This window comes from Protopterus annectens, chromosome 16.part0, assembly GCF_019279795.1.
Source record: "Protopterus annectens isolate FY-2018-M chromosome 16.part0, PAN1.0, whole genome shotgun sequence".
Lineage (NCBI taxonomy): Eukaryota > Metazoa > Chordata > Ceratodontiformes > Protopteridae > Protopterus > Protopterus annectens.
The window spans coordinates 67023068-67046236 of NC_056750.1; the positions used below are offsets into that span (position 1 = coordinate 67023068).

At 40.6% G+C, this 23169-nt stretch overlaps 1 protein-coding gene across 1 annotated transcript in view; it reads left to right on the forward strand.

Annotated features, from left to right (window-relative positions):
• The window catches only part of LOC122790513 (solute carrier family 12 member 6-like), a 1559275-nt gene that overhangs the window by 810510 nt on the left and 725596 nt on the right, over positions 1–23169 (forward strand). Inside the window, exon 2 of the mRNA XM_044058063.1 lies at positions 19021–19065. Within this exon, the coding sequence (XP_043913998.1) occupies positions 19021–19065 (45 nt within the window). The remainder of the gene's footprint in view (positions 1–19020; positions 19066–23169) is intronic.

The following is a 23169-nucleotide window of genomic DNA, read 5'->3' on the forward strand; positions in this document are numbered from 1 at the left end:
TTTGTAAAACTGGGGCTAAGCCTGAAAAAGGACCAGTTAAATCAGTGAGCTACCCAGGGTAACAAATTTAAATAAATAAATAAAATGTAGGGGAAAACATGCAGAATGTCATACAGTATTTGGAGTTCCCAAGAGCTGACAGGTATATATTTTTTGTAGGCCCTCCCCCTTGTAAGGCTGACAAGGACTGCTGTTACTGGCACACCCATTTTTTTTCCTGCACCAGCCCTCACCCTTATGACTGCATCCCCTCCTTGCACTGGTAATTGGGTTGTGAGCGATGGCCAGGACACATCTGTCTTCCCATGGATGGTTACACCCATCCTACCAGCTAGCCATTGTGGTCTTCTGTTAAATGGCCCTAACTCCACCGTTGGTGGCTGAATTGGGCACCTTTATCACTGTGGGTAGCCTTTGCCCTCCCTGTGTGCATGTTCCTATGCTACCATCACTGGCTTTGAGATCACCAAGCCTCCATTTCATAGTCTTATGACCATCATGAATGCACAATTGAACAGGAAGTGAAATGCAGCTTTAATGGTGTACTGTTTACAGTTTGTGAAGGATAGAATGAGAGCATATAAGGAAGTTTGTTTGTTTGTGTCTTTTAGCTTTTCCCGGTTAGGGGTCGCCACAGCGGAACTCTGGTCCGCTAATGATTGGCAGTAGATTTCTAAGTGCTGGCTTGCCGGGCCTAATGCACAAGTGAAGATGCAAAAATAAAACAGCAGTTTTCACCAGCATTTCAAATGATTTGATGGACACTGAGTGTGAGAGTGTGCATGTGAGAGAGAGTGTGCGTGTGAGAGAGTGTGCGTGTGAGAGAGTGTGCATGTGAGAGAGTGTGTGTGTGTGTGTGTGTGTGTGTGTGTGTGTGTGTGTGTGTGTGTGTGCATGTGTGTGAGTGTGCATGTGTGTGAGTGTGCGTGTGTGTGAATGTGCGTGTGTGTGTATGAGTATGTGTGTGTGAGAGAGAGTGTGCGTGTGTGAGTGTGTGTGTCTTTGTGAGCATGCGTGTGTGTGAGAGTATTTGTGCGTGTGTGTGTGTGTGTGTGTGTGTGTGTGTGTGTGTGTGTGTGTGTGTGTGTGTATGAGATCGAGCATGTGTGTATACATGTGAGATCGAGCGTGTTAGTGTGTGTCTGTCTGTGAGAGAGAGAGTAAGCGAATGTGTGTGTGTGTGTGTGTGTGCGTGTTTGAGATGGCAGTGGTGGTGGGAGAACTAGGTGATGAAATTTGTTATGATGTTTCCCTGTAAAATACTATAAACGTTGAGTTGAGAGCAAACATTCGGCTTGTGAAGAATGCTGACTCTAGCTAAAACTCCCATTTTATGCCACAGTCAGTCTGTCACTTGCTGACATGATATCATGAGAACAAGTGACAGGCTTAGCATGAGGCCACATGACACCTTGTCATTGAAACTTCAAGTCAGAGGTAATTGGAAAAATCTTGACAACACCATCAGAAGTCCTCAAAACTGACTTTGTTTTCCAGTTGGAGTGTTGGGGTGAAGAGGATATCTGGTGTTTGAACAATATTTTTGGAGAGGTGGAGAGACAGTGGCAGCAGGGGCATTTTTCACCTTTGTTAGGGTTTGTCAGTAGCAACCCACGTGCAGTTAATGGCTGCGATCCAAATACAGCTGATAGTCAGAATCGTTACCAGAAAGCATTGGTGTTACCGTATAACTTACATTGTGATAATATTCATACAATGTCAGATTCGTTATCAGAAAGCATTGGTGTTACCATATAATGTACATTATGATAATATTCATACAATGTCAGAATCCTTACCAGAAGGCATTGGTGTTACCATATAATTTACATTGTGATAATATTCATACAATGTCAGATTCGTTATCAGAAAGCATTGGTGTTATCGTATAATTTACATTGTGATAATATTCCTACAGTCCTTGAAAATGGTTTGAAACAGGTAAACAAGAAACTTCCCAAACACTGTCTTCCAACACCACGTGAAAAATCCACTATGAAAGTGTGTTCCTAATATCAATTTCGCACATCTGTTCGAAGAAGGACAAAATCAAGTGGGTAGGAGGGTTATAAACACTTGGAATATAGTAGTCGTTCTGGGTTGGTAAATGATCACACATTAGCAAATTCAAATTCATTTTACGAACAAAAAGTTTTAAATCTTTTAAAATATCAGTTATTTGGGTGTGTGCAGTTGGAACAAAAGTATGTCCCTTTGATAATAAGTCAACCATCTCAGACGATATATTAATCTCCGAGTAATTATAAATTTTGAAGTCTCTTGAAGTATTCAAAACTATACTGCAAGTGTTTAAAGTTTCTAAGCAAATCTTCCCTTTCTTCAGTGTTCTCCACTTGTTCTTCCTCCTGGTTCTGGTATTGTTCCTTCTCCCCTTCGGGTAATGGCTGCCGGAGGCTTGGTTCTGAAAATTTATATGGTCACTAGGACCCTGTTTGTAGCCCATGTTGTTTTTCGTCGCTAGTCTATCACTGCGACGAACCGAGGCTGGGTCTGGAGCCTGGTCTCCCATGTTCAATGAGATTTGGGTGCTATAAAATGCTCTAGTAGATTATTAACTTAAAGTTTTGTTTCTGATGAAGTTGGATACTTAAATCTGACGAAAAGTGCATGTTTAAAGAGAAGCTTAAGTAAATATTTCAAACACAGGTTTCGTAGTGGATTTTTCACGTGGTTTTGGAAGACAATATTCCTACAGTGTTAGAATCAGTATCAGAAAGCATTGGTGTTACCATATAGTTTACATTGTGATAATATTCATACAAGTCAGAATTGTTACCAGAAAACATTGGTGTTACCGTGTAATTTACATTGTGATAATATTCATACAATGTCAGAATCGTTGTCAGAAAGCATTGGTGTTACCATCTAATTTACATTGTGATAATATTCATACAATGTCAGAATCGTTACCAGAAAGCATTGGTGTTACCATATAATTTACATTGTGATAATATTCATACAATGTCAGAATCGTTGTCAGAAAGCTCTGGTGTTACCATATAATTTACATTGTGATAATATTCATACAGTGTCAGAATCGTTATCAGAAAGTATTGGTGTTACCATATAGTTTACGTTGTGATAATATTCATACAATGTTTGAATCGTTATCAGAAAGCATTGGTGTTATCATATAGTTTACATTGTGATAATATTCATACAGTGTTAGAATCGTTATCAGAAAGCATTGTTGTTACCATATAGTTTACATTGTGATAATATTCATACAATGTCAGAATCGTTACCAGAAAGCATTGGTGTTACCATATAATTTACATTGTGATAATATTCATACAATGTCAGAATCATTGTCAGAAAGCATTGGTGTTACCATATAGTTTACATTGTGATAATATTCATACAATTATCTGCAAAACTGGAGCCTTTTTGGGGCTGACAAGGAGCATTCCAGTAAGGTGGGGGGAAACCAGTGATAGTGTACAAAAAGGACATTTGTTTCAAAACTCTTCTTGAGCCACCGTACATGGCCAGGTTTAATGGTGTTTTGGTGAAATGAGGCCAATGTCCACAATGCAGGCACATTTTGGAAGCATTTTGCATTCCTCTTGTTGATTTTGGGGTAACTAAACAACCATAAGTATTATTGTGACAGTAAAAGGATTATATATGTGGCCAAGTGCCAAATGAGCGAATGTTTTTATATTGGTAAAACAAAAAGGGCATTGAGAAGCAGAATTTATCAACACCAGTATCACATACAGAGAAGGGTGAAAGGAACGCCTTGTTTAAACACATTACGAATCATCCCTCCCATTTTTTTCAAGTGCTTTGCCACTGGCCATGTCGATTTAGGACCCAGCGGTGGTCCATGGCAGCTCAAGTGTATTGCCACTGTTTTCCTGGACCTAAATGACACGGTCTGCCTTAGTAGTGTGCTGAAGCTGACGGCTGTGTTTACCATTTAGGTATTGTTTCACTGTGGACATTTAGTTTGAAATAGCTTTAACAACAGAAGCTAAAAAATGTTTTTTTATTACCTTGCCCTTTTAAAAATATTTTTAAGATGGGGTGCTGTTCATATGTTATTAAAACAATTATGTCTTGTTATTATTTTAATTGAATTGATTAACTCACTAATTGTTCTGGTCATGCGGTTAATCAAAGGTATAAAAATGGGTGGTTTTAGTCTTAGATTATTCTGATAAAGTCTGCTGTACTGGGCCGAAAGCGCTTAATCTGTCAATAAAGTGAGGTGTTTTGGTAACTGCTCTCCATCGTTTTGTTATTGTCTGGTGCAATTTGCGTTTTTCCAAGTCCTCAAAACTGCAAAACTGTACAGAAAATGAATCCACCACACGCCTGTAATCTAAGTGCATTAAATTTGATGTTGCACAACGTTACAAGAACTTGCTTAACACCAGGGTGCACAATGTTATTTACTTGCACTTAACACTTTGAACAGCATTTGCTTTTGACAACTTTTTTTTTCTTGTTGTACAAGTTGTTGGAAATTTTTATCAAAAGAATGATAGGGTACCCATGGCGTAAAATGAAGTTTTAAAATAAAGGTGTCCTTCTGTGTTTGTGAAATATCTTTGCATATTCTGTTTTAGAAAGTTCTAACATCATAAATTATATTTATCATGCAGTGGCCTTCCTTGCATGATTTACTTAACTACGACCCAATTCGGTCACTGTACAGATTGTCCATCAGCGTTAACTGATAAACCACCTGCATGTGAGGGTGCCGCACTGAGGAGCTCGGCTGGACAGCATTTGTTAAATGCAGCATACAGAGAGTTAGTGTTTTGTCACACTTTAATATTGCTTTGGAGCATCTGGTAGGTTAACTGCCATGATACGTCTTGACCTCTTCTGTCTGTATTTGTCTAAGGTTTTTTTTATATATATAAAAAGTTTTGTAAACTTTTTATTGGAATCATGTCCCAAATAAATTTCGTGTTTCCCTTGGTGTCATCATGTAAGGCGCAGGTTCTGAGAGTTTTATGGACAAATCTCTGTTCATGCACAGCATGCGTCTGCTAAAAATCTGTGGACACCTCATAGAAAATGTGTGATATTGATGTTAAAGAGCACCTTTAATTTTCAATGGCATCAGCGTGGGGCAAACAAATTATACAAAGGATAGTTTCAAGTGGACAGTATATTGAAAACATTTGCCGAAGGGGTAAAAATGCTGATCATGACTTTATACATAACGTACGATAGCACAAAAGATAAGTTACTAAGTGCGACAAAATATTTTAAACTGTGTGATCGATCAAATAGGATTCACGGAATCTACTTAATTAGTTTACAGCTTAGTTTAAAAGGTATAAGACCAGAAAGATGGTGCATTAAAAACAAGAGAAAGTTATTCTTGAGAGTTTCCATTTTATAGTAGCTTTCAGTGTTTGCAATTTACTAAGAAGCTGTTAAAGTAAATCTTCTTTATCAAGTGTTTTGTGCCAGCAAGGGGTGATCCCTAACTTTAATTTTTTTTAATATTAAGAGAAGACTGTACTGCTGGAAAAATGAGCTGCGAATTTGGAGGTGTTCCTGATTTGGAGAAGAAGAAACAAGCTCTTGACAGTCAGACTTTCAGTATGAGGCAGATGCAGGGCTGCAGCTTTAGAAATAGCTGCAGAGGAACTGAACCAAGACACAGCTGTGGATGAGCAGAATGAAATATGTCATAGAATGTCCCTTAAGGAAAGCAAGGTCGATACCATTTGCATTTCCATGTACCTGCCTCCACAGAGTCTGAGGGGGGTATCCTTGTTGCAATTAGTCTGCAGATTCTTGACCATAGGGGACACCTGTTCACAAGCGACTCTGTGGTTTTACTGGACCTTAAGAGTTCTGAGCAAATGAATGCAGAAGACTAGAAACAAAAATCATTTTCTAATATCAGATTTTTGGTTGCAGATTGCATATTTGTAGCTCTAAACTTCTGCCATGTTCAAATGTGGAAATTAAAAACTTTGAGATTGTGTATGTGCTTCCGTAAAGGTGTTTGTGTACAGTTAAAGTGATTTGCTCATCAAAAAATTCCTTACCTTTACACTGCACAAGATAGTGCACGAAGTGCCTGATAACATTTCTGTGGCATTACGAAAGGTGACTGTCAGCTCAGTCTGATGGTGGAAAAACTCCTTTTTATATCATCCGCTTTTCCTGTGATCATACCACTGAACTTAACATCAGACTGTAACCTCCGTAACATCATGGTAGTGAAAGCATGAAGTGCATCTGTAGACTTTAATGGGTGCACGGAGGTGCACCCATTACAGTCTATGGAAGCATACCTGTCAACCTCTTAGAGCAAGAAATCTGGACAAAGCCATAAGTAATGGTGGTCAAAGGGCCAAAACAGGGACAATTTTAAATACTGCAAACTTAGAAAGTTGATAGAATAACAGATTTTGCATTAGCATAAATTTGTTGAAGGGTATGAAGTCTGAATCCCAAATGGCTGTCATTATTTTCTGACTTCTGTCCTCACTGATTTGCCAGAAAAACACAATTTTATGAGAAGTAGAACAAAAATATGAGGCAAAAATCTGGACATTCTACGAAAATACAGTTGAGAGGTATGTATGGAAGCAATGTTCGTTTTGCTTAAATTGATGATTTTATTAAGCAAACAGGCCAAGTAAATACTAAATTACAACATTGTAGGTACATTGCGACAATTAACTAACTGTATGCCACCAGGTACCATCAGTCACGACCAAATCATTTTAATGTATTCAGTTTCATTTGGAGTTGTAGGAAAGATAGATAACTGTTCCTTACATCTAAGGGAAATGTTCACGAGAAATAGTACAGTTGGGAGATTTGAAGGAGTGGATTTGTTGGAAGTTGCATTTTTGCGCAGTTGATTTATTTTCCTGTTTGTCTTTTCGGCTTTTCCCGGTTAGGGGTCGCCACAGTGTAACTCCGTGTCTGCTAATGATTGGAAGTTGATTTTTATGGTGCCGGCGAAGGCAGGCCCATTCACGCATGTCTTTCGGAGGCCCCTCAACCACGGGGAGGACATGCAGACTCCACACAGAAGGCACTCCAGCCGAGAATCGAACATGAGAACCTCTTGCTGTGAGGTAACAACGCTACCGCTGTACCACTGCAGCTTGCATCATCAGTAGGCTCATGTGTTTATTTGTTAAATCACCTCAAATGGCAACCTATGAAAAGTGTCAATTCTCAGTGTTGAAACTTAGCCTCTTTTTCAATGTACTTGCTCCAACACTCTTTTTGTATATACCATGGGTAAGGGAAAAAAACACACTGTCAGGTTTTCGTCCCTCAGTTGTGAGGGGCGTCTGACCGTTAGCATTAGAAAATGAAAAATATTGCAAAAGTCACTACCTGATTTGGAGACCATTCTTGAGTATGAGTTTTCCAAAGACCAAGTTCTGCATGACTTAACCCAAATTATGAATGCAATGGACAGGAAAACGTGTTTTGTTAAAAAACTGTGAACTTTGCTAAAGGAGTTGGATAGAGAAGGTCACACTCTAAAACTGAGATTTCTGCTCAGGACATGGTCAACTCTGCCCGTCTTACAGAGCTACATTTCATTATTTGTTTATGCCATTGAGAGATTTGTGCACCTTTTGATTAGAGTGTGGCTTGTAAGGCAGGTAGATTAGGTGACTTAACATTAAGGTGTCCACTAGTAACATATATGCTTTGACAACAGATAAAAGATCCCTTGGCCCAGCTGCTGTAGCCATATTATTGTTACTGGATAATTATTAAAACTGCATATGCCTTAAGTTCTTTGCATGCTCTTCAGATGCTTTGTATGCAGACTTTGTACAATCTGATTTCATGAGCTAAGTAAATGTACATGTGTCCCTCCCTCAACACATAATAACCCTGACAGAGTCCCTGCCATGTCATGCCCTGGAAGGCATCATAAATTCGTAGCATGAATACTTTCCATGGGTGGGTGGAGCTTTAGCATTTTAATGTCTGTCATCTTCCAAGAAATTCAAAAGGCAATAACCTTTGGAATAACTAAAAATATACTAATAAAAGATATGCTGTTTGATTGATGGCTCTCATAAGGTGACAGTTTTCATCATATGAATTTGTTGAAACCGTTTCTTTAAAGCTTGAAGATAAATTTGTGTGTCAGAAATAAAATGTTACAACTTATAACCATTTGTTTAATAACTAGGCCTGTAGTGTTAAGTGTAGGACGTGTGTTGCTTTCCTCCTTATTTTGGAATTCAGGCTGTACCCGTGTTCAGTGCGCAAGGTTACTAGATTTTACCACCTTGTCTGTGGTATATAAACCAACTTCGTGACAGCTTTAACTGCAGCATTTTTACAAATATATAAATACTGACTTTTGTATACTTTGCTTCCCGGTCTATGGCATGTGCTCTGGGTAGTGCATTTTGCAAAAACAAGCTTCCTTGTTAGACCACTGTTATTCCTGTCGCTGTTACTAATACAAAGTGACAGAAATCTAACAGTGCAGAACTTGTCAAGTTGTTGATTTGTGTTAATGGGATTTTTAAGTGCATTATTTGAGCACAAATGACAGCATGTTGCGAGTGCACTATTTTGTAAGTTATTTCTGTCTCTACAGTGCAGTACAGGTAGTGTGTAAAGACAACACTGTGCCAGTTGAAACATTTCTTGGTAGTCTACAACCCTTTGCCTCTATGACTGGAATGCACTAGGGCTGGACTATGAACTTCTGTTGAAACTACTTGTAAGAAGTCTTTTGTTTTGCTTATTGTGACAGTTACACTTTGAAGTCAGTTTCCTGAACAAGGCAGATATAATTTTGTGAGGTCATAGTGACTAAAGGTTACAGGCCGCTCAGGGTAATTCTAGTAAGAAAGTGTACCTTACTGATAGATAACAGTCCTTTCCGTCAACATTTCTTTAGTTCATTTATTTTTCTCTGTCATGTACATGTATGTGAGTAAGTGTGCAGCCGTGCACACAAACTTATTCAGGTTTGCACATAGCATGCGCATGCATGCGTGCAGATGCACACACACACACACACACACACACACACACACACACACTTTGCAGGATCAAAGTTCACCTTTTGGTGCGTCATGGCAAGGGGTATTGTGCGGGGGGACCACATTAAAAAAACATCTAAACACAAGTAGAGTGGATCCAGGATGTTTACACCAACTTTCAGCATGTACCCCCCCCCCCCAAAAAAAAAATACATGACGTTTTTCGTGTTTCACTGTTGCAGTCATTACATTTGGGTAATCTGCTGGCAGGTTGCCCTCAGTCGGCCTGAATTCCAAAGTCTTGGGTCCTGCGTCGGTTGCTGTCTCCTCTTCCATGACGTCAGGGGTATATAACAAGCAGCCAACGCCATTTTCTTTAGTCTTTCTTTCCGTGCGGTGCCCGAAGCAGAAGCAGTTCGCAAGTGCCAATCGGCCGGCTCCTGAAATTTTTGAGTTTGAGTTTCAGAACCGAAGTCTTCATTAAAGCTAAGTACCCCCTTGGGGAAACTTTTTTCTTGCTCCATACCGATGTCAGAAAAAGTTAATAATTGTATTACTTGTGGGAAGCAAATACCTCATAAGGACTTCCATTGTATACTGTATTCCTTGCCTAGGCCCTGATCACAACGTGCCTGGCTGTCGTTTTTGTGCTAGATTTAACCAACGCACTATTAAGCGTCGGTATATTTTTGCCTCAAAATATTTTGTAAACATATTTAACTACCCTGAAATGTCATTGGATAGCAATCCGACTACCGGAGTACATAAAAAATGCAAAGAAAAGGACAGAGACAGACCGTCGATGTCCAAAACCGATGACTTCTCCTAAGCCAGTCACCGGTTCGCCGGTATTCAGTGAGGCGCTTTCGTAGCCCCTGATACCCGCTACTTTCGAGTCGCAGGGCCCTACCGAGACCCATATGGAGTCTGGCACACCATGAGATACCCACGGATGTCTCTCCCTTGGAGCAGGCACCGGCTTCTGAGGGTGTATTCAGGCTTCAACATTTTTATATAAAACCGACAACAGCTGCAAAACCAAAGAAAAAAGCAACTTCTAAAGCTAAAAAAATGACGCATGAGCCACGTGCACAGGCCGCTATGCCTAAAAAACAGATGATCAAAATGGCTGAAGACCTAATTACCTTGATCAGGGGTTCGCATCCCCCTCCTGATAAGAGGCCTAGGCAAGACACTGGTTATGAATCTTCAGATCAGGTTTCTATTTCTTCTGATTCCTCTTCTGATCAGGAATTATCTATACCTCCCTATGAGGATTCTGATGCAGAAGAATCTATCCCATCTGCATATCCTCCTGAAGATTATTCCTTTGGAGAAACCTTGCATACTTTGAGGGAGCATTTTCACTGGGAGAGTCAAGATTTCTCAGAATCAAAAAAGAGGCTCAGGGATTTCCTTCTTCTCCCTCAGCACAGGCCTTTAGCCATTCCCCCTGTTTTAGACATTGTGGATGATGTGTTTTCGGAGTCAAGCTTGACTCCTGACTCCTTACCTCTGGCTCACAGCAAACCTGACAGATATTACAGGGTCCCTGACTCACACAAATTTTTATTTAGAAACCCTGCTGCTGACCGTGAAAGTATTTCACAGGGTCCAAAGGGAGTAAAGGCCTCAACAAAAAAAAAATCCTACCCCCTCTGACAGATTCAAGGGCACTGGATAGATGGGGAAAGAAGGTTTATACATCTGCAACCTTGGCAATTAGGGCTTTAAATTGCCAGTTTCATATGCTCAAGTATCAACAACATGTTATGGGATTGCTGAAACAGAAAATGATGTTGATTTCTGAATGTGCAGAAAATAAAGAATTGCAGGAATTATTGCATGCAGCAGAACAAGTTGGAAAGCCTACTTTGCAATGTGGTTTTTGATTCCTTATAGGCCTCCTGCAGGGCTGCAGTTACTGGATCTGTGATTAGGAGGCATGCCTGGCTAAAAGAGCAACATTTGCCTGATCATGTTAAAGCTAAATTGCTAGATGCACCTTTACAACATGATACTCTGTTTGGTATTAAGGCAGAAGAGGTTTTAAAGAAAATAGAAGACAAAGCTAAGTCTATGCAAACTGTAAAATACTTCTTACAAGTGCAGCCACCAAGATTCAGTAGACACTGGCCTAAAAAAATTGGTCCTTTCCTGTGTCTGACAGAGCTCAAAGGGGCAAATCCAGATGCCCTAAAGGTTCTAGATACCAGGCACAAGATTCTTACAGGTCAAAGCAATAGGGTGCTACTACCTCCAAATCTGGAGGAGATAAAGGACAACCCTACAGAAAACAGTCCCAATGACTTCCCTCTGCCATCACCAAGCACTTATCTTTTGTTAGTACCCTTAGGGGGAAAGTTAGCACTTTTTGCTCAGAATTGGCAGTTAATAACCCAGGACAAGTGGGTGCTAAACATAATATCACAGGAATACAGATTCCATTTCCATACTCTGCCAAAGGCAGACGGTTGGCTGGATCTGCCAAAAAATCAATGGGCAGAGGCACAGAAACAGGTTACATCCCTCATGGATATGGGGGCCATTCAGACAGTACCAGAACAGGAAAAAGGACAAGGTTTTTACTCAGGACTGTTCTTAGTACCCAGAAAGGACAGGGCCTGGAGGCCAATACTGGATTTATCAATTTTGAACACATTCCTGGACATTCCAAAATTCAAAATGCTGACTTTGCAGCAGCTTCTGCCCATGCTGGGCAAGAATGCTTGGCTGGTGACATTAGACCTAAAAGAGGCATACCTGCATGTCCTGATAAGGGAGTCGTGCAGAAGATACCTCCGTTTCAAGGCTGGCTTAATGCATTGCCAGTTCCCTGCATTGCCCTTTGGCTTATCTACTGCGGCCAGGGTCTTTACAAAGTGCTTGGCACCAGTAATTGCTTTTTGCAGGCAAAGAAGTATACAAATATATCATTACTTGGACGACTGTCTCATTCAAGCAGAGAACAAAGACATTCTTCTTCAGCACCTGTCATTTGTGAAAAGGCTTCTAACATGCCTAGGGTCCACAATAAACGAAAAGAAATCCCAACTGGTACCCTCTCAAAAGATAACATTCCTGGGTGCAAGCTTGAATACAACTGCCCAGATGGCTTTCCTCACACCAGACAAACAAAGGCAACTGACTACTTACTTCAAACTGATGGCAACAAAAACCCAGTTATCTGCAAGACAAACTCTGCAGGCTTTGGGGTTCATGGCATCCTGCATTCTACTGATTCCATATGCAAGACTGCATATGAGGAAACTTCAATGGTATCTAAAAAGTTTATGGAGCCAACATTGTCACAGTCTGGAAACAATAATTCCTCTCATTCCCTGCCTACAATAGGAGTTTCTGTGGTGGGCAAAGGCATGTCACCAAAACATGGGATGGCCCTTTACTCTACCCCCTGCCAGACAAACCTTAACAGACGCATCAGATTATGCATGGGGGGGCCCGCATAGTGGGAAGAGTCATTCAGGGCATATAGACCCCAAAACAAATGCATCTGCATATCAACCAAAAAGAGATGTTAGCTGTTCAAAATGCCCTGACAGCCTTCAAGGACTTGCTTCATCCAGGACAACTACTGATAAAGACGGACAACACCACGGTTATGTGGTATATAAACAAGCAAGGGGGCACGCATTCATACCCCCTTTGCAGACTCGCCATGGCACTGTGGGACACAGCTTTGACTTACCAAGTACATCTACAAGCTCAATTCCTGCCAGAAAAGCAAAATACTCTGGCAGACGATTTAAGCAGAAACCTTATGGACCCTCTCGAGTGGAAACTAGATCCACAAGTCTTCAGCATGATAACAAAGAAATGGGGGAGCCCGGACATAGATCTATTTGCCTCTCCTCAAAATTACCAGTTGAAAAGATTCTGCACAAGGACTTATCACAGACAAGCATGGAAAGTAGATGCCCTATCCTTCAGTTTACGCCTTTCCTCCTATGCATCTTATTCCCAAGGTCCTACTAAAAGTCAGGCAAGAGAAACCAAAGATGATACTAATTGCCCCCGACTGGCTACGCCAATACTTGTACCCAATACTAAGGAACTTGTCTGAATACCCAGCTTGGACCTTACCTCAAAGACCTCAATTACTGTCCCAGCAAAACAATCAGATCCTGCACAATCAGCTCCAAACACTGAACCTGGCAGCATGGCTATGTAGTTATGCAAACAGCACCTCTCAGTAAAGCTGTGATGGATGTCATTTTGGAAGCCAGAAGGCCTAGTACTAGAAAATCTTATGCTGACAAATGGAAGAGATTCTGTGCTGGGAATCAAGCACAAGGAACTGATACAACAGAACCAAATGTTCCTCAGATATTACAATACTTAACTGAGATGCTTGACAAAGGCCTATCTTTCTCATCAATCAAAATCTATGCCTCTGCCATTTCGGCTCATTACAATACAGAGCCACCAATCTTTTCTCATCCTTTACTAAAGCAGTATCTTAGAGGAACAAAAAATTTAAGGCCTCCTAGAAGATCACCATTACCTGCATGGGACCTCAATTATGTGTTGGAAAAGCTCACCCTGCCTCCATTTGAACCAGCTGCTACCACTAATATAAAGTTCTTATCATGGAAAACAGCTCTGCTACTAGCAATTACTTCAGCAAGAAGAGTTTCAGCGCTACAGGCCCTCATGGCTGTGGAGCCTTTTATCATATTTTACCCAGACAGGGTGTCTCTGAGGACAAATCCTTCATTTATGCCTAAGGTGGTTTCCAGTGTGGCTCTTAACTAAACTATTCATCTGCTAACCTTTTATCCAAATCCACAGAACAAGGGGGAGAGAATTCTGCATTCCTTGGACGTACACAGACAGCTAAGATTCTACTTGAGCAGGACTAAAGCTCTAAGAAAAACTGAGCAATTACTAGTGACATATGCTGCAGGATCAGAAGGAAAGGCTATTTCAAAGTAGACAGTTTCAAAGTGGATAAGCCACTGCATTTGTTTCTGCTACTTACACCATGGCAAACCTGTGCCCAAGAACATTAGGTCTCATTCCACCAGAGCTGCAGATACATCAGCAGCCTTTCTCAGAGGAGTACCAACCAAAGACATTCTAGAGGCTGCTACTTGGAGTTCTGCTTACACCTTTACAAAGCATTATCATTTGCCTCTCTACTCTAAGTCCAGGGCAGGTTTTGCCACTGCAGTTCTGCAGCGCCTTGTAGCCGCCCCTAATACTGTTTAGCTCCAGCCTCCCATCCATAGCTTTGGGATTCTACCCAAATGTAATGACTGCAACAGTGAAACACGAAGAACATAGTACAGTTGTGTACACTTACCATAAATGTAGATGTTCGAGTGTATTCCCTGTTGCAGTCCAGGTTACCTGCCTGCTATCCCCCTTTCATGCTGGAGTTTATCTTTCCTTCACTGTCTTCTACAACCTATGTGGTGTATTTGCTTGTAGATGAAGGTAAAATTTGTATTGCCACATGTATATATAGTTTATATATATATATATATATATATATATATATATATATATTTGCTAACTTTTTGGGGGCACCTGACACCTGACATCGGGGGCAAGAAAAACTAAAGAAAATGGCATTGGCTGCTTGTTTTATACCCCAGATGACCTGACGTCACGGAAGAGGAGACAGCAACCGATGCAGAACCCAAGACTTTGGAATTCAGGCTGACTGAGGGCAACCTGCCAGCAGATTATCCAAATGTAATGACTGCAACAGTGAATACACTCGAACATCTACATTTATGGTAAGTGTACACAACTGTACTTTTCTGGATGACATATCTTTTCAAAAGTAGACATTCCTAACAATAAAAATCATTTAACAAATTTTGTAAGCATAAATCATGATAGATGTGCTAATGTTTCTTTTGTTTCTTTTGAATGCTGTCACATCTCATTGTAGAAAATAAATTGGTTTTAAACAATGTACAGTGTGACTGTGCCTGGCTGTATATATACTTAGAGGGAGGGTATGCAGATTCTTTAAAGAAGGCATCCCAAATTTGAACTGAACCCGAGAGAGAAGATAGTAGTGAAAAAGGAAAAGTACAGGAATAAAACTACGGATAAGCAGTTTGTGGAATGCAAATTTATAAGATCTTAAGACTGAGAGATAAGTGCAAGAAATGGAGAAGTAATGGTAGGATAGGTACATGTAAGCGAGGTGCTAAATGGAATGAAAAAGTGACTTGGTAAATTAGGGCAAGAGGTGAGGTAGAAGTGGTTACATAACTGTGGCAGTTATTTGTGCATCACTTGTGATATGTCAGTGGAATTGTGGCTCTGTTTTAAAGTGGCTTCATAGCTATGACTTGCACAAGAGTCGTAATAACTGTGTGAGTTATTTGTGGATTACTTGTGATATATCAGTGGAACTGTGTGGAACTGTGACTCTGTTTTAAAGTGGCTCCATAGCTATGACTTACACAAGAGTAGTAAAGAAATGTTCCTCATTTGAGGGGGCAAAAGAGTTCCAGGTAACTTGGACTGTTTTAGCGAAGGTTCTTTCTGATTTTGCCGGAGTAGATGGTGGCCATTTGAAGGTGTGAGAGCTGGCATTTTTTTGAGTGTAGACAGTAGTCGCTACTTTTTTGTGTCGAGGAGGGCAGTAATTCTCACTGAGTGGTGTAAAGATTAAACCAGATGTCTGTAATATTATGCCTGTTTGCATGTTCTCGATTGAGAGGCTAGTGTTGTCTGCAGTCTGGTGGGTTTTATATATTTTTTTATTCATATTGATTGAGCGTTTATATTTTATAGGAATCCTTTGTGAGGTATTTGTATTTTGATGGCTGGTAAGAATAAAAAAATGAATATATATATACAGTTTGTGGTTTTACTAAAGCTCCAGCCATGCATGTGCAGGCCTCATAGAGAGAGAGTACGTAAAATTTTATAACAGATTTATGTCAGAAGAAGAAAAGTATGGTCAGATCAGATCCCTGAGTATTTATATGGGCAGACTGAGGGCAGTTGCTTTCTGGAAGGGGTAAGAATAGTGAGGAGTTGGGGACTTCAACGAGTCTCAGACCTGGATCCAGGCTTCAAAGAATAGAGTTCTATTTTAACTTCTCAACAGGTCTGTGGAAAATTATTAATTTATTTAGCTGAAAGGATTTTTTAAATTACGTAATTGTGTAACTGGAAGTATTCTTGAACTCTCTTTTTGGAAACAGCAATGGATCTGCTTTCAGATCAACAGGGTCAATTCATGATGCCTCTGGTTCATTTTCATCATTCCAACTTCCAAGTCCCATTGGGGACAGGAAGTCAGGCTGTTCACAAGGTGACTGCCTTACCAGTGTAGACAGGGTTCTTATTACATGATCGAAGTTTTGAAACTTCTAACATAACCCTTATGTTTGAAGTTTCAAAACTTTGAACACGTAAAAAACAAAAAAAAAGAAAAAACAAAACTAACTGTTGTATGCAGGGGGGCACCCCCTCGCTCTTTAAATATACCAACTCCGTGATCGCATTACAGTGCAGAAAGGGAAGATCCCACTGTAGTACATTCTCAGAGTTGGTATATTTAAAGAGCGGGGGATCGGGGGTGCAGGGGGGATTGCCCCCTCCTTACAACAGTTAGTTATGTTTTTTTCTTTTCTTTTCTTTTTTTTTTTTACATATTCGAACTTTTACATGTTCGAACATATAGTTTCAACTATGTAGCATTTGAACTTGTAAAACTTAGACTACGTAATAGGAACCCTGTAGACATATTTCCTCAGGTTCTATCTTCTTCTCATCCCCCCATTTGCTGCTGTGCCAACAGTCTGTACTTAAGTTTCATGCCATGTTCCTTCAGTTTTGTATTCCATTCCCTTAGCATTTGCTGAAGTTCCTGTTCAGAGACATTTTGTAGTAATGCTAGATCTTTATACAGCGGCTTTGTTGTTCTGTCCTCTCCAACCAGTTTGCTAATGTCGTCCATCAGTATGAGGAGCAGCGGGTTGCAGAACTGAACTTTAGCTGGTCTTTCTTTGCATATGCGATCCCTGAAATGTCTCAATCCCTAAAGAGTACAGTACTTCTGTTTTACAAGCATTACATCAGCACATTAAATGGCAATATCAATCAGTCCTTCTAGCCCGTTGTTCTGTTCCAAGTAGTCTTAAGGACTTCTGTCTAGATGTGTACAGTTAGCACAGTTTTAAAATACGCAAAGGATTTTTTTTGAGGGGGTTAAAGTTTTGGGTTTACCTGTTGGTTTATAGACCTGCTTGGCAGTAAGGTGTACTCTTGAATATGTCAGTGTCCATCCTTTCATAAGGATATCTACTTATTTACTTTTCAGTGTCGGTGGCCGAGAGATAAGCTTGAATATTACAGGATGATGTTTAAGAAAGCTTTATCTGGGTGTAGCTACCCACAAAGTCAGCCTGCTTTCTAGATTTGAAAGTAAACAGAAGTTCAAGGCAAGTTTTAATGATGGTACGAAAGGGACAGAGAAGTCTTATCATGATTTAGAGCCAAACAGTAAACATTGTACAGACTTTTTAGCTTTTTAATATCATCACATGTTGATATTTAGGCAACAGGCATCTACTGTCATATATTTTTTCTGGGAATTTTGTAAGACTGTTACTTTGGCTGCTATGTGGTAGAAATTAAAAGTACTGTCAGTCCATTAAAGAATTTGTAATGAAGATACTTCTGGAATTCATGCTGTTCTATACTACCATGAATAATGAAGCTATCGGCACATTTTCCTTTTGGTGGTCTGAGGAGTGCAAACCGAAACGTTAATGCGCTCCTTGCATTTAAGTCTGTTGTTTATCAGAGTGAAGAATTAATTTAATGTGACCATGTGCTGAGTGTCTTAAGACACAGGAATGTGTTTGTGTAGCGCCATGTAACAGCATTATTAGCTAAATAATTGATTCTAGACAAATACTGCATGAAGGGTATGACAGCTTAATTAAAGCCATACTTTTATAGCAGTTTTTGTTTTAAAACTGAGTGACTGTTAATCTTATCAATAGAAGAATGGGACATGTTAGCCTTCTGGCACAATGGCCCTGTGCGTGCACATAGATAGCATACTTACTGTGTATGCTGCTTAGATGAAACTGTGACAAGAGTTGTTATATGTTAGCTTTCTGCTGGTTACATGGTCAATGTCAGATTTCACTAGCCCTACATGGAATTTTCCCCTTATTCCAGTAAGCCATATTGGCTGTAGTCATTATCTAATTCAAAAATCTATAAACGCTATACTTACTACCTTTGTAGATGCCCAGGTAGGACATTTCTTACTGAACTATGATATTTTTCATGATAAATCACACACACAACAAATATGATTTATTTTTCTTTTTTTACCAAAATAAGGTATCCTTGTAACATATCTCTCAGTTGACCAGAACTTTGCAGATTGTCCCAGTTTTTTACTCATATTTTTTGGTCTGTTCCTCATAAGATGTGTGATTTTCTGACAAATCATTATGGATTGAAGTCAGTTAAGAATGACAGATGTGAGTTTCAGACTTCGCACCCTTCAGTAATTGCATGCTAAATCAAAACACTTTATTCCGGCAACTTCATGAGTTTATACAGTAAATATTTAAAATGTGGCTCTGACCCCCCCACCCCACCCCCCCACACACACACATTGTTTTTGTCTTTCTCTGGAATTCTTGCATTAAGAATTTGAGAGGTATGTGTTGTAGCATTTTTAGTTGTTTTCCTTAATTTTATGTAATATTATGTTTGAGTTATGTAGTATTTTAGTTTTCATGCCACGTAGAGTAATGTTAGAATTTTTTTCCTTAAAATATCAGGACATTTGCCATTTCATATTATTTTGCAGGACAAGGCTAACAAAATCAGGTCTGTCCTACAGACGTGGGACAGATTGTAAATTAGTCATTGTCTGTCCAAAGTAGTGTGTCAGTTCATGACTGCCTTATTTAATCGGTTTTCTTTTGACTTGTGTTTTCATTATGATTTTGTTACTTTTATTCATCGTGGTTTGGTTGCTCATCTTCCATTTTTTCTGTTATTTTTCTTCTCTTTACAGACAGAAGTCTGACTTCCATCACTGGAGAGAACAGTCTACTGCTAGGTACAGTACTGCAGATACTTTTATGCATTACTACGGAGAAGAGCGTGCTGAAATGTTCCAGTATTGAAATACTGATGTTTCACATTGTGTCAGTGCTTTAAGAAAATGTACTGGGTGCAGAATTAGCTTCATACTGTTACGTAATGACGTTTGATTAGACCTGCTCTTGATATTTTGGGACCCAACCTTACCAAGTTTAAGTGTAGCCCACACCAAGGAGAAAGGGGTCAGAAGTTGCAAACACTGTACACTTTCACGTTTTAGTCCTTTATTTTACGAGATCCTTGTAAGGTGGAAATGGGCTTTAATTTCATGTAAATACGGAAGACATGATCTCTGATTAACTGACCTAATAGAAACTGAAGCTGATGGTTATCTAACAGGATTACTGTTCAATGTATTTGTGATTGTAAAGGTGACTTTTATAACCTGTGACTTGTGTAAAGTGTGAAGAATTGAAAATTATAGTCGCATCCTTAAAGTAGCCACCGCTCACTCATGCCAGGTCCGATTACGGGAGCACGACCAGCAAGTGAACAGCGAATTTGTGCTGCTTTCCTTTCCTGTTTTTCTAGGCGATATTTGCCACTGTGCCTGCTAGCCATCAAGGCTTGCCCCATTTGGACACAGCCCATTTGTCCCCCTTCATGGAATTTCAACCAAGATAGTCGAGGCCATCATAGAGATGACCATGAAGATGCTTTGTGTCCTCAACAGAATCCTGGATGTTCTTCGTGTTTCACTGTTGCAGTCATCACATTTGGGTTATCTGCTTGCAGTAGCCTTCAGTCGGCCTGATTATCAAAGTCTTGGGTCCTGCGTCGGTTGCTGTCTCATCTTCCATGACGTCAGGTAGTCAGGGGTGTAAAGCAAAGCATGCAGCCGACACCATTTTATCAGTCTTTCTTGCCTTGCAGTGCCCGAAGCAGAAGCAGTTCACAAGTGCCATTCATCCGACTCCTGAAATTTTCATTTTTGAGTTTCAGAACTGAAGTTTTCAACTAAAGCCAAGTACCCCGTTGGGGAAACTTTTTCTTGCTCTAAACCGATGTCAGTAAAAGTTAATAATTGTATTTCTTCTTCTTCTTCTTTTGGCTTTTCCCAGTTAGGGGTTGCCACAATGGATCACCTGTCCGCTCATGATTGGCAGTGGAGTTTTGCAGTGTCAAGTTGCCATCCCGGCGCCCAACCTTCCACAGAAGGCACACACACACACTCACACCTAGGGCCAATTTAGAGTGTCCAATTCACCTGCAAGCATGTCTTTGAGAAGTGGGAGGAAACCGGAGCACCCGGAGGAAACCCAGGTGACCACAGGGAGGACATGCAGACTCTGCACAGAAGGCGCCCCAGCTGAAATTCGAACCAGAGAACCTTTTGCAATGAGGTGACAATGCTAACCACTACACCACCATGGCCGCCCCTAATAATTGTATTTCTTGTGGAAAGCAAATACCTCACAAAGATTTTCTTTCCTACTGTATTCCTTGCCTAGACCCTGACCACAAAGTACCTTGCTGTCGGTTTTGTGCCTTATTTAAACAAACAACTATTCGTCGTCAGTATATTTACGCTTCTAATTATTTTAGTACTCGGTTAAATTACCCAGATATGGCTTCGGTAAGCCACCCGACTACCGACATTCCAAAAAAACGCAAAGATAAAGACAGAGACAGGCCACCTAGGTCCAAAGCTGCTGACTATGCTTCTCCTAAGCTAGTTGCCAGTTCGCCGGTACTCAGTGAGATGCTTTCACAGCCCCTGATACCCGATACTTCAGATTCGCAGGCCTCTACTGAGACCTATTCGTAGTCCGGTATGCCGCGTGATGCTTCAACTGTGAAACCTGCGGATGTCTCTACCTTGGATGGGTCCAGAGCCACTGTGCAGGCACCGGCTTCTGAGGGTGTATGCAGGCCTACTGACTTGCATATTAAACTGACATCATCTTCTTCTTCAAGGTCTAAAACTCGATCTATGCCTAAAAAAACAGCACCCAGACCACATGGCCAGGCCCCTATACCTAAAAAACAAATGATAAGAATGGCTGAAGACCTTATTACTCTAAAGACGGGAAGCCACCCTTCCCCATTTAAGAGACCTAGGACTGATTTTCCTTCTGATTCTTCTGATCAGGATTCTGATATTTCTGTTTTCTTTGATGACCAGGATTTGCCCTTGTCTACCTATGAGGATTCTGATGCAGAGGACTCCATTCCCTCTGCTTCTCCTCCAGAGGATTTGTCTGTTGGTGAAACTTGCATACTGTTGGGGAACATTTCCGCTGGGAAAGCCAGGATTACTCTGACTCCAAAAAGAGGCTTAGGGAATTCTTACTTCTCCGTCAACACAGGCCTTTCGCTATCCCTCCTGTACTGGACTTTGTAGATTATGCATTCTTGGAATCTAGCCTGGCCCCTGACTCTTTACCTCCTGCTCCCAGAAAACCTGATAAGTATTACAGGGTACCCGACTCTCACAAATTCCTCTTTAAAAATCCTACTGCGGATCCTGAGACCATTTCACAGGGACCCAAGGGCATTAAGTCTACTACTGCCAAAAATCCTACCCCCTCTGATAGAGATTCCAGGGCACTGGATAGATGGGGAAAGAAGGTATACACTTCTGCTACTTTAGCCATTAGGGCTTTAAACTGCCAATTTCATATGTTAAAGTATCAGCAGCATATTATTGGATTGCTTAAACAGAAAATGATGTTGATTCCTGACTGTGCTGAAAATAAAGTTTCACAGGATTTAATGCATTCTGCTGAACAGGTTGGAAAACATACTTTGCAATGTGGTTTTGATTCATTAGAGGCATCTTGCAGGGCTGCTGTCACAGGATCTGTACTTAGAAGGCATGCTTGGCTTAAGGAGCAATCTTTGCCAGATCATGTTAAAGCTGGTTGCTGGATGCTCCCTTAAACCAAGACTGCCTGTTCGGCAACAAAGCAGAATAAGTACTTAAAAAGATGGAGGAAAAAGCTAAATCTGTTTAAATTCTTAAATATTTCTTCCAGATTTAGTAGGCACTGGCCCTCTAAGAATTGGTCCTTTCCTGCCTCTTCCAGGCCTTCTCAATCCAAACCCAGGACCAGCAGAACACCCAGGCTTCAGTCCCAAGGTACTCACAGGCCAAAACAGTGGGGGGCTCCCACTTCCAGAGCAGGGAATAGTAAGACTCCCCCTATGGTCCCAATGACTTAACTTTAAACCTTCCAAGCCCTGCTCAACTGACAGTTCCTTTAGGGGGAAAGATTCCCTGCATGCAAAAAATTGGGAACTCATTACCCAGGACAAATGGGTTTTAAATATAGTTTCCCAAGGATACAGATTCTACTTCCACTTCTTACTAACCCCAAACGGCTGGCCAGACCTACCCCCAAATTAGTGGGCAGAGGCTCAACAGCAACTTCTCTCTCCTTTAAGCATCAGAGCTATTCAGCCTGTCCCAGAAGTAGAATGGAGGCAAGGTTTCTACTCAAGACTTTTTCTGGTACCCAGAAAAGACAACTCCTGGCATCCTATCCTGGATCTGTCTATCCTAAACACATTTCTGGTAATCCCAAAATTCAGGATGCTAACTCTTCATCAGCTGCTTCCCATGCTAGGTAAAGATGCCTGGTTGGCAACACACTGGATTTAAAGGGAGCCTACTTGTACATCCCAATAAGGGAATCTTGCAGAAGATACTTACGCTTCAGAGCAGGCTACATGCATTATCAGTTCTCTGCACTGCACCTAGGGTATTCACAAAGTGCCTAGCTCCAGTCATTGCATTTTGCAGGCAAAGAAATATTCAAATGTACTCATACCTGGACAATTGTCTAATTCAGTCAGAAAGCCAGAACATAATAATAAATCATCTGGCATTTGTAAAGAAATTGCTAACTTCTCTGGGGTAGACCATAAACTAAAAGAAATCACATCTGGTACCATGCCAACAAATTGTATTCTTGGGAGCAAGCTTGAATACAACTTCCCAGATGGCCTACCTCACGCCAGAGAAAAAAGTTCATTTGACAGCCTACTTCAAGCTACTGGCCACAAAGACCCAGCTATCTGCAAGGAAAATTCTGCAAGCCCTGTGGTTCGTGGCCTC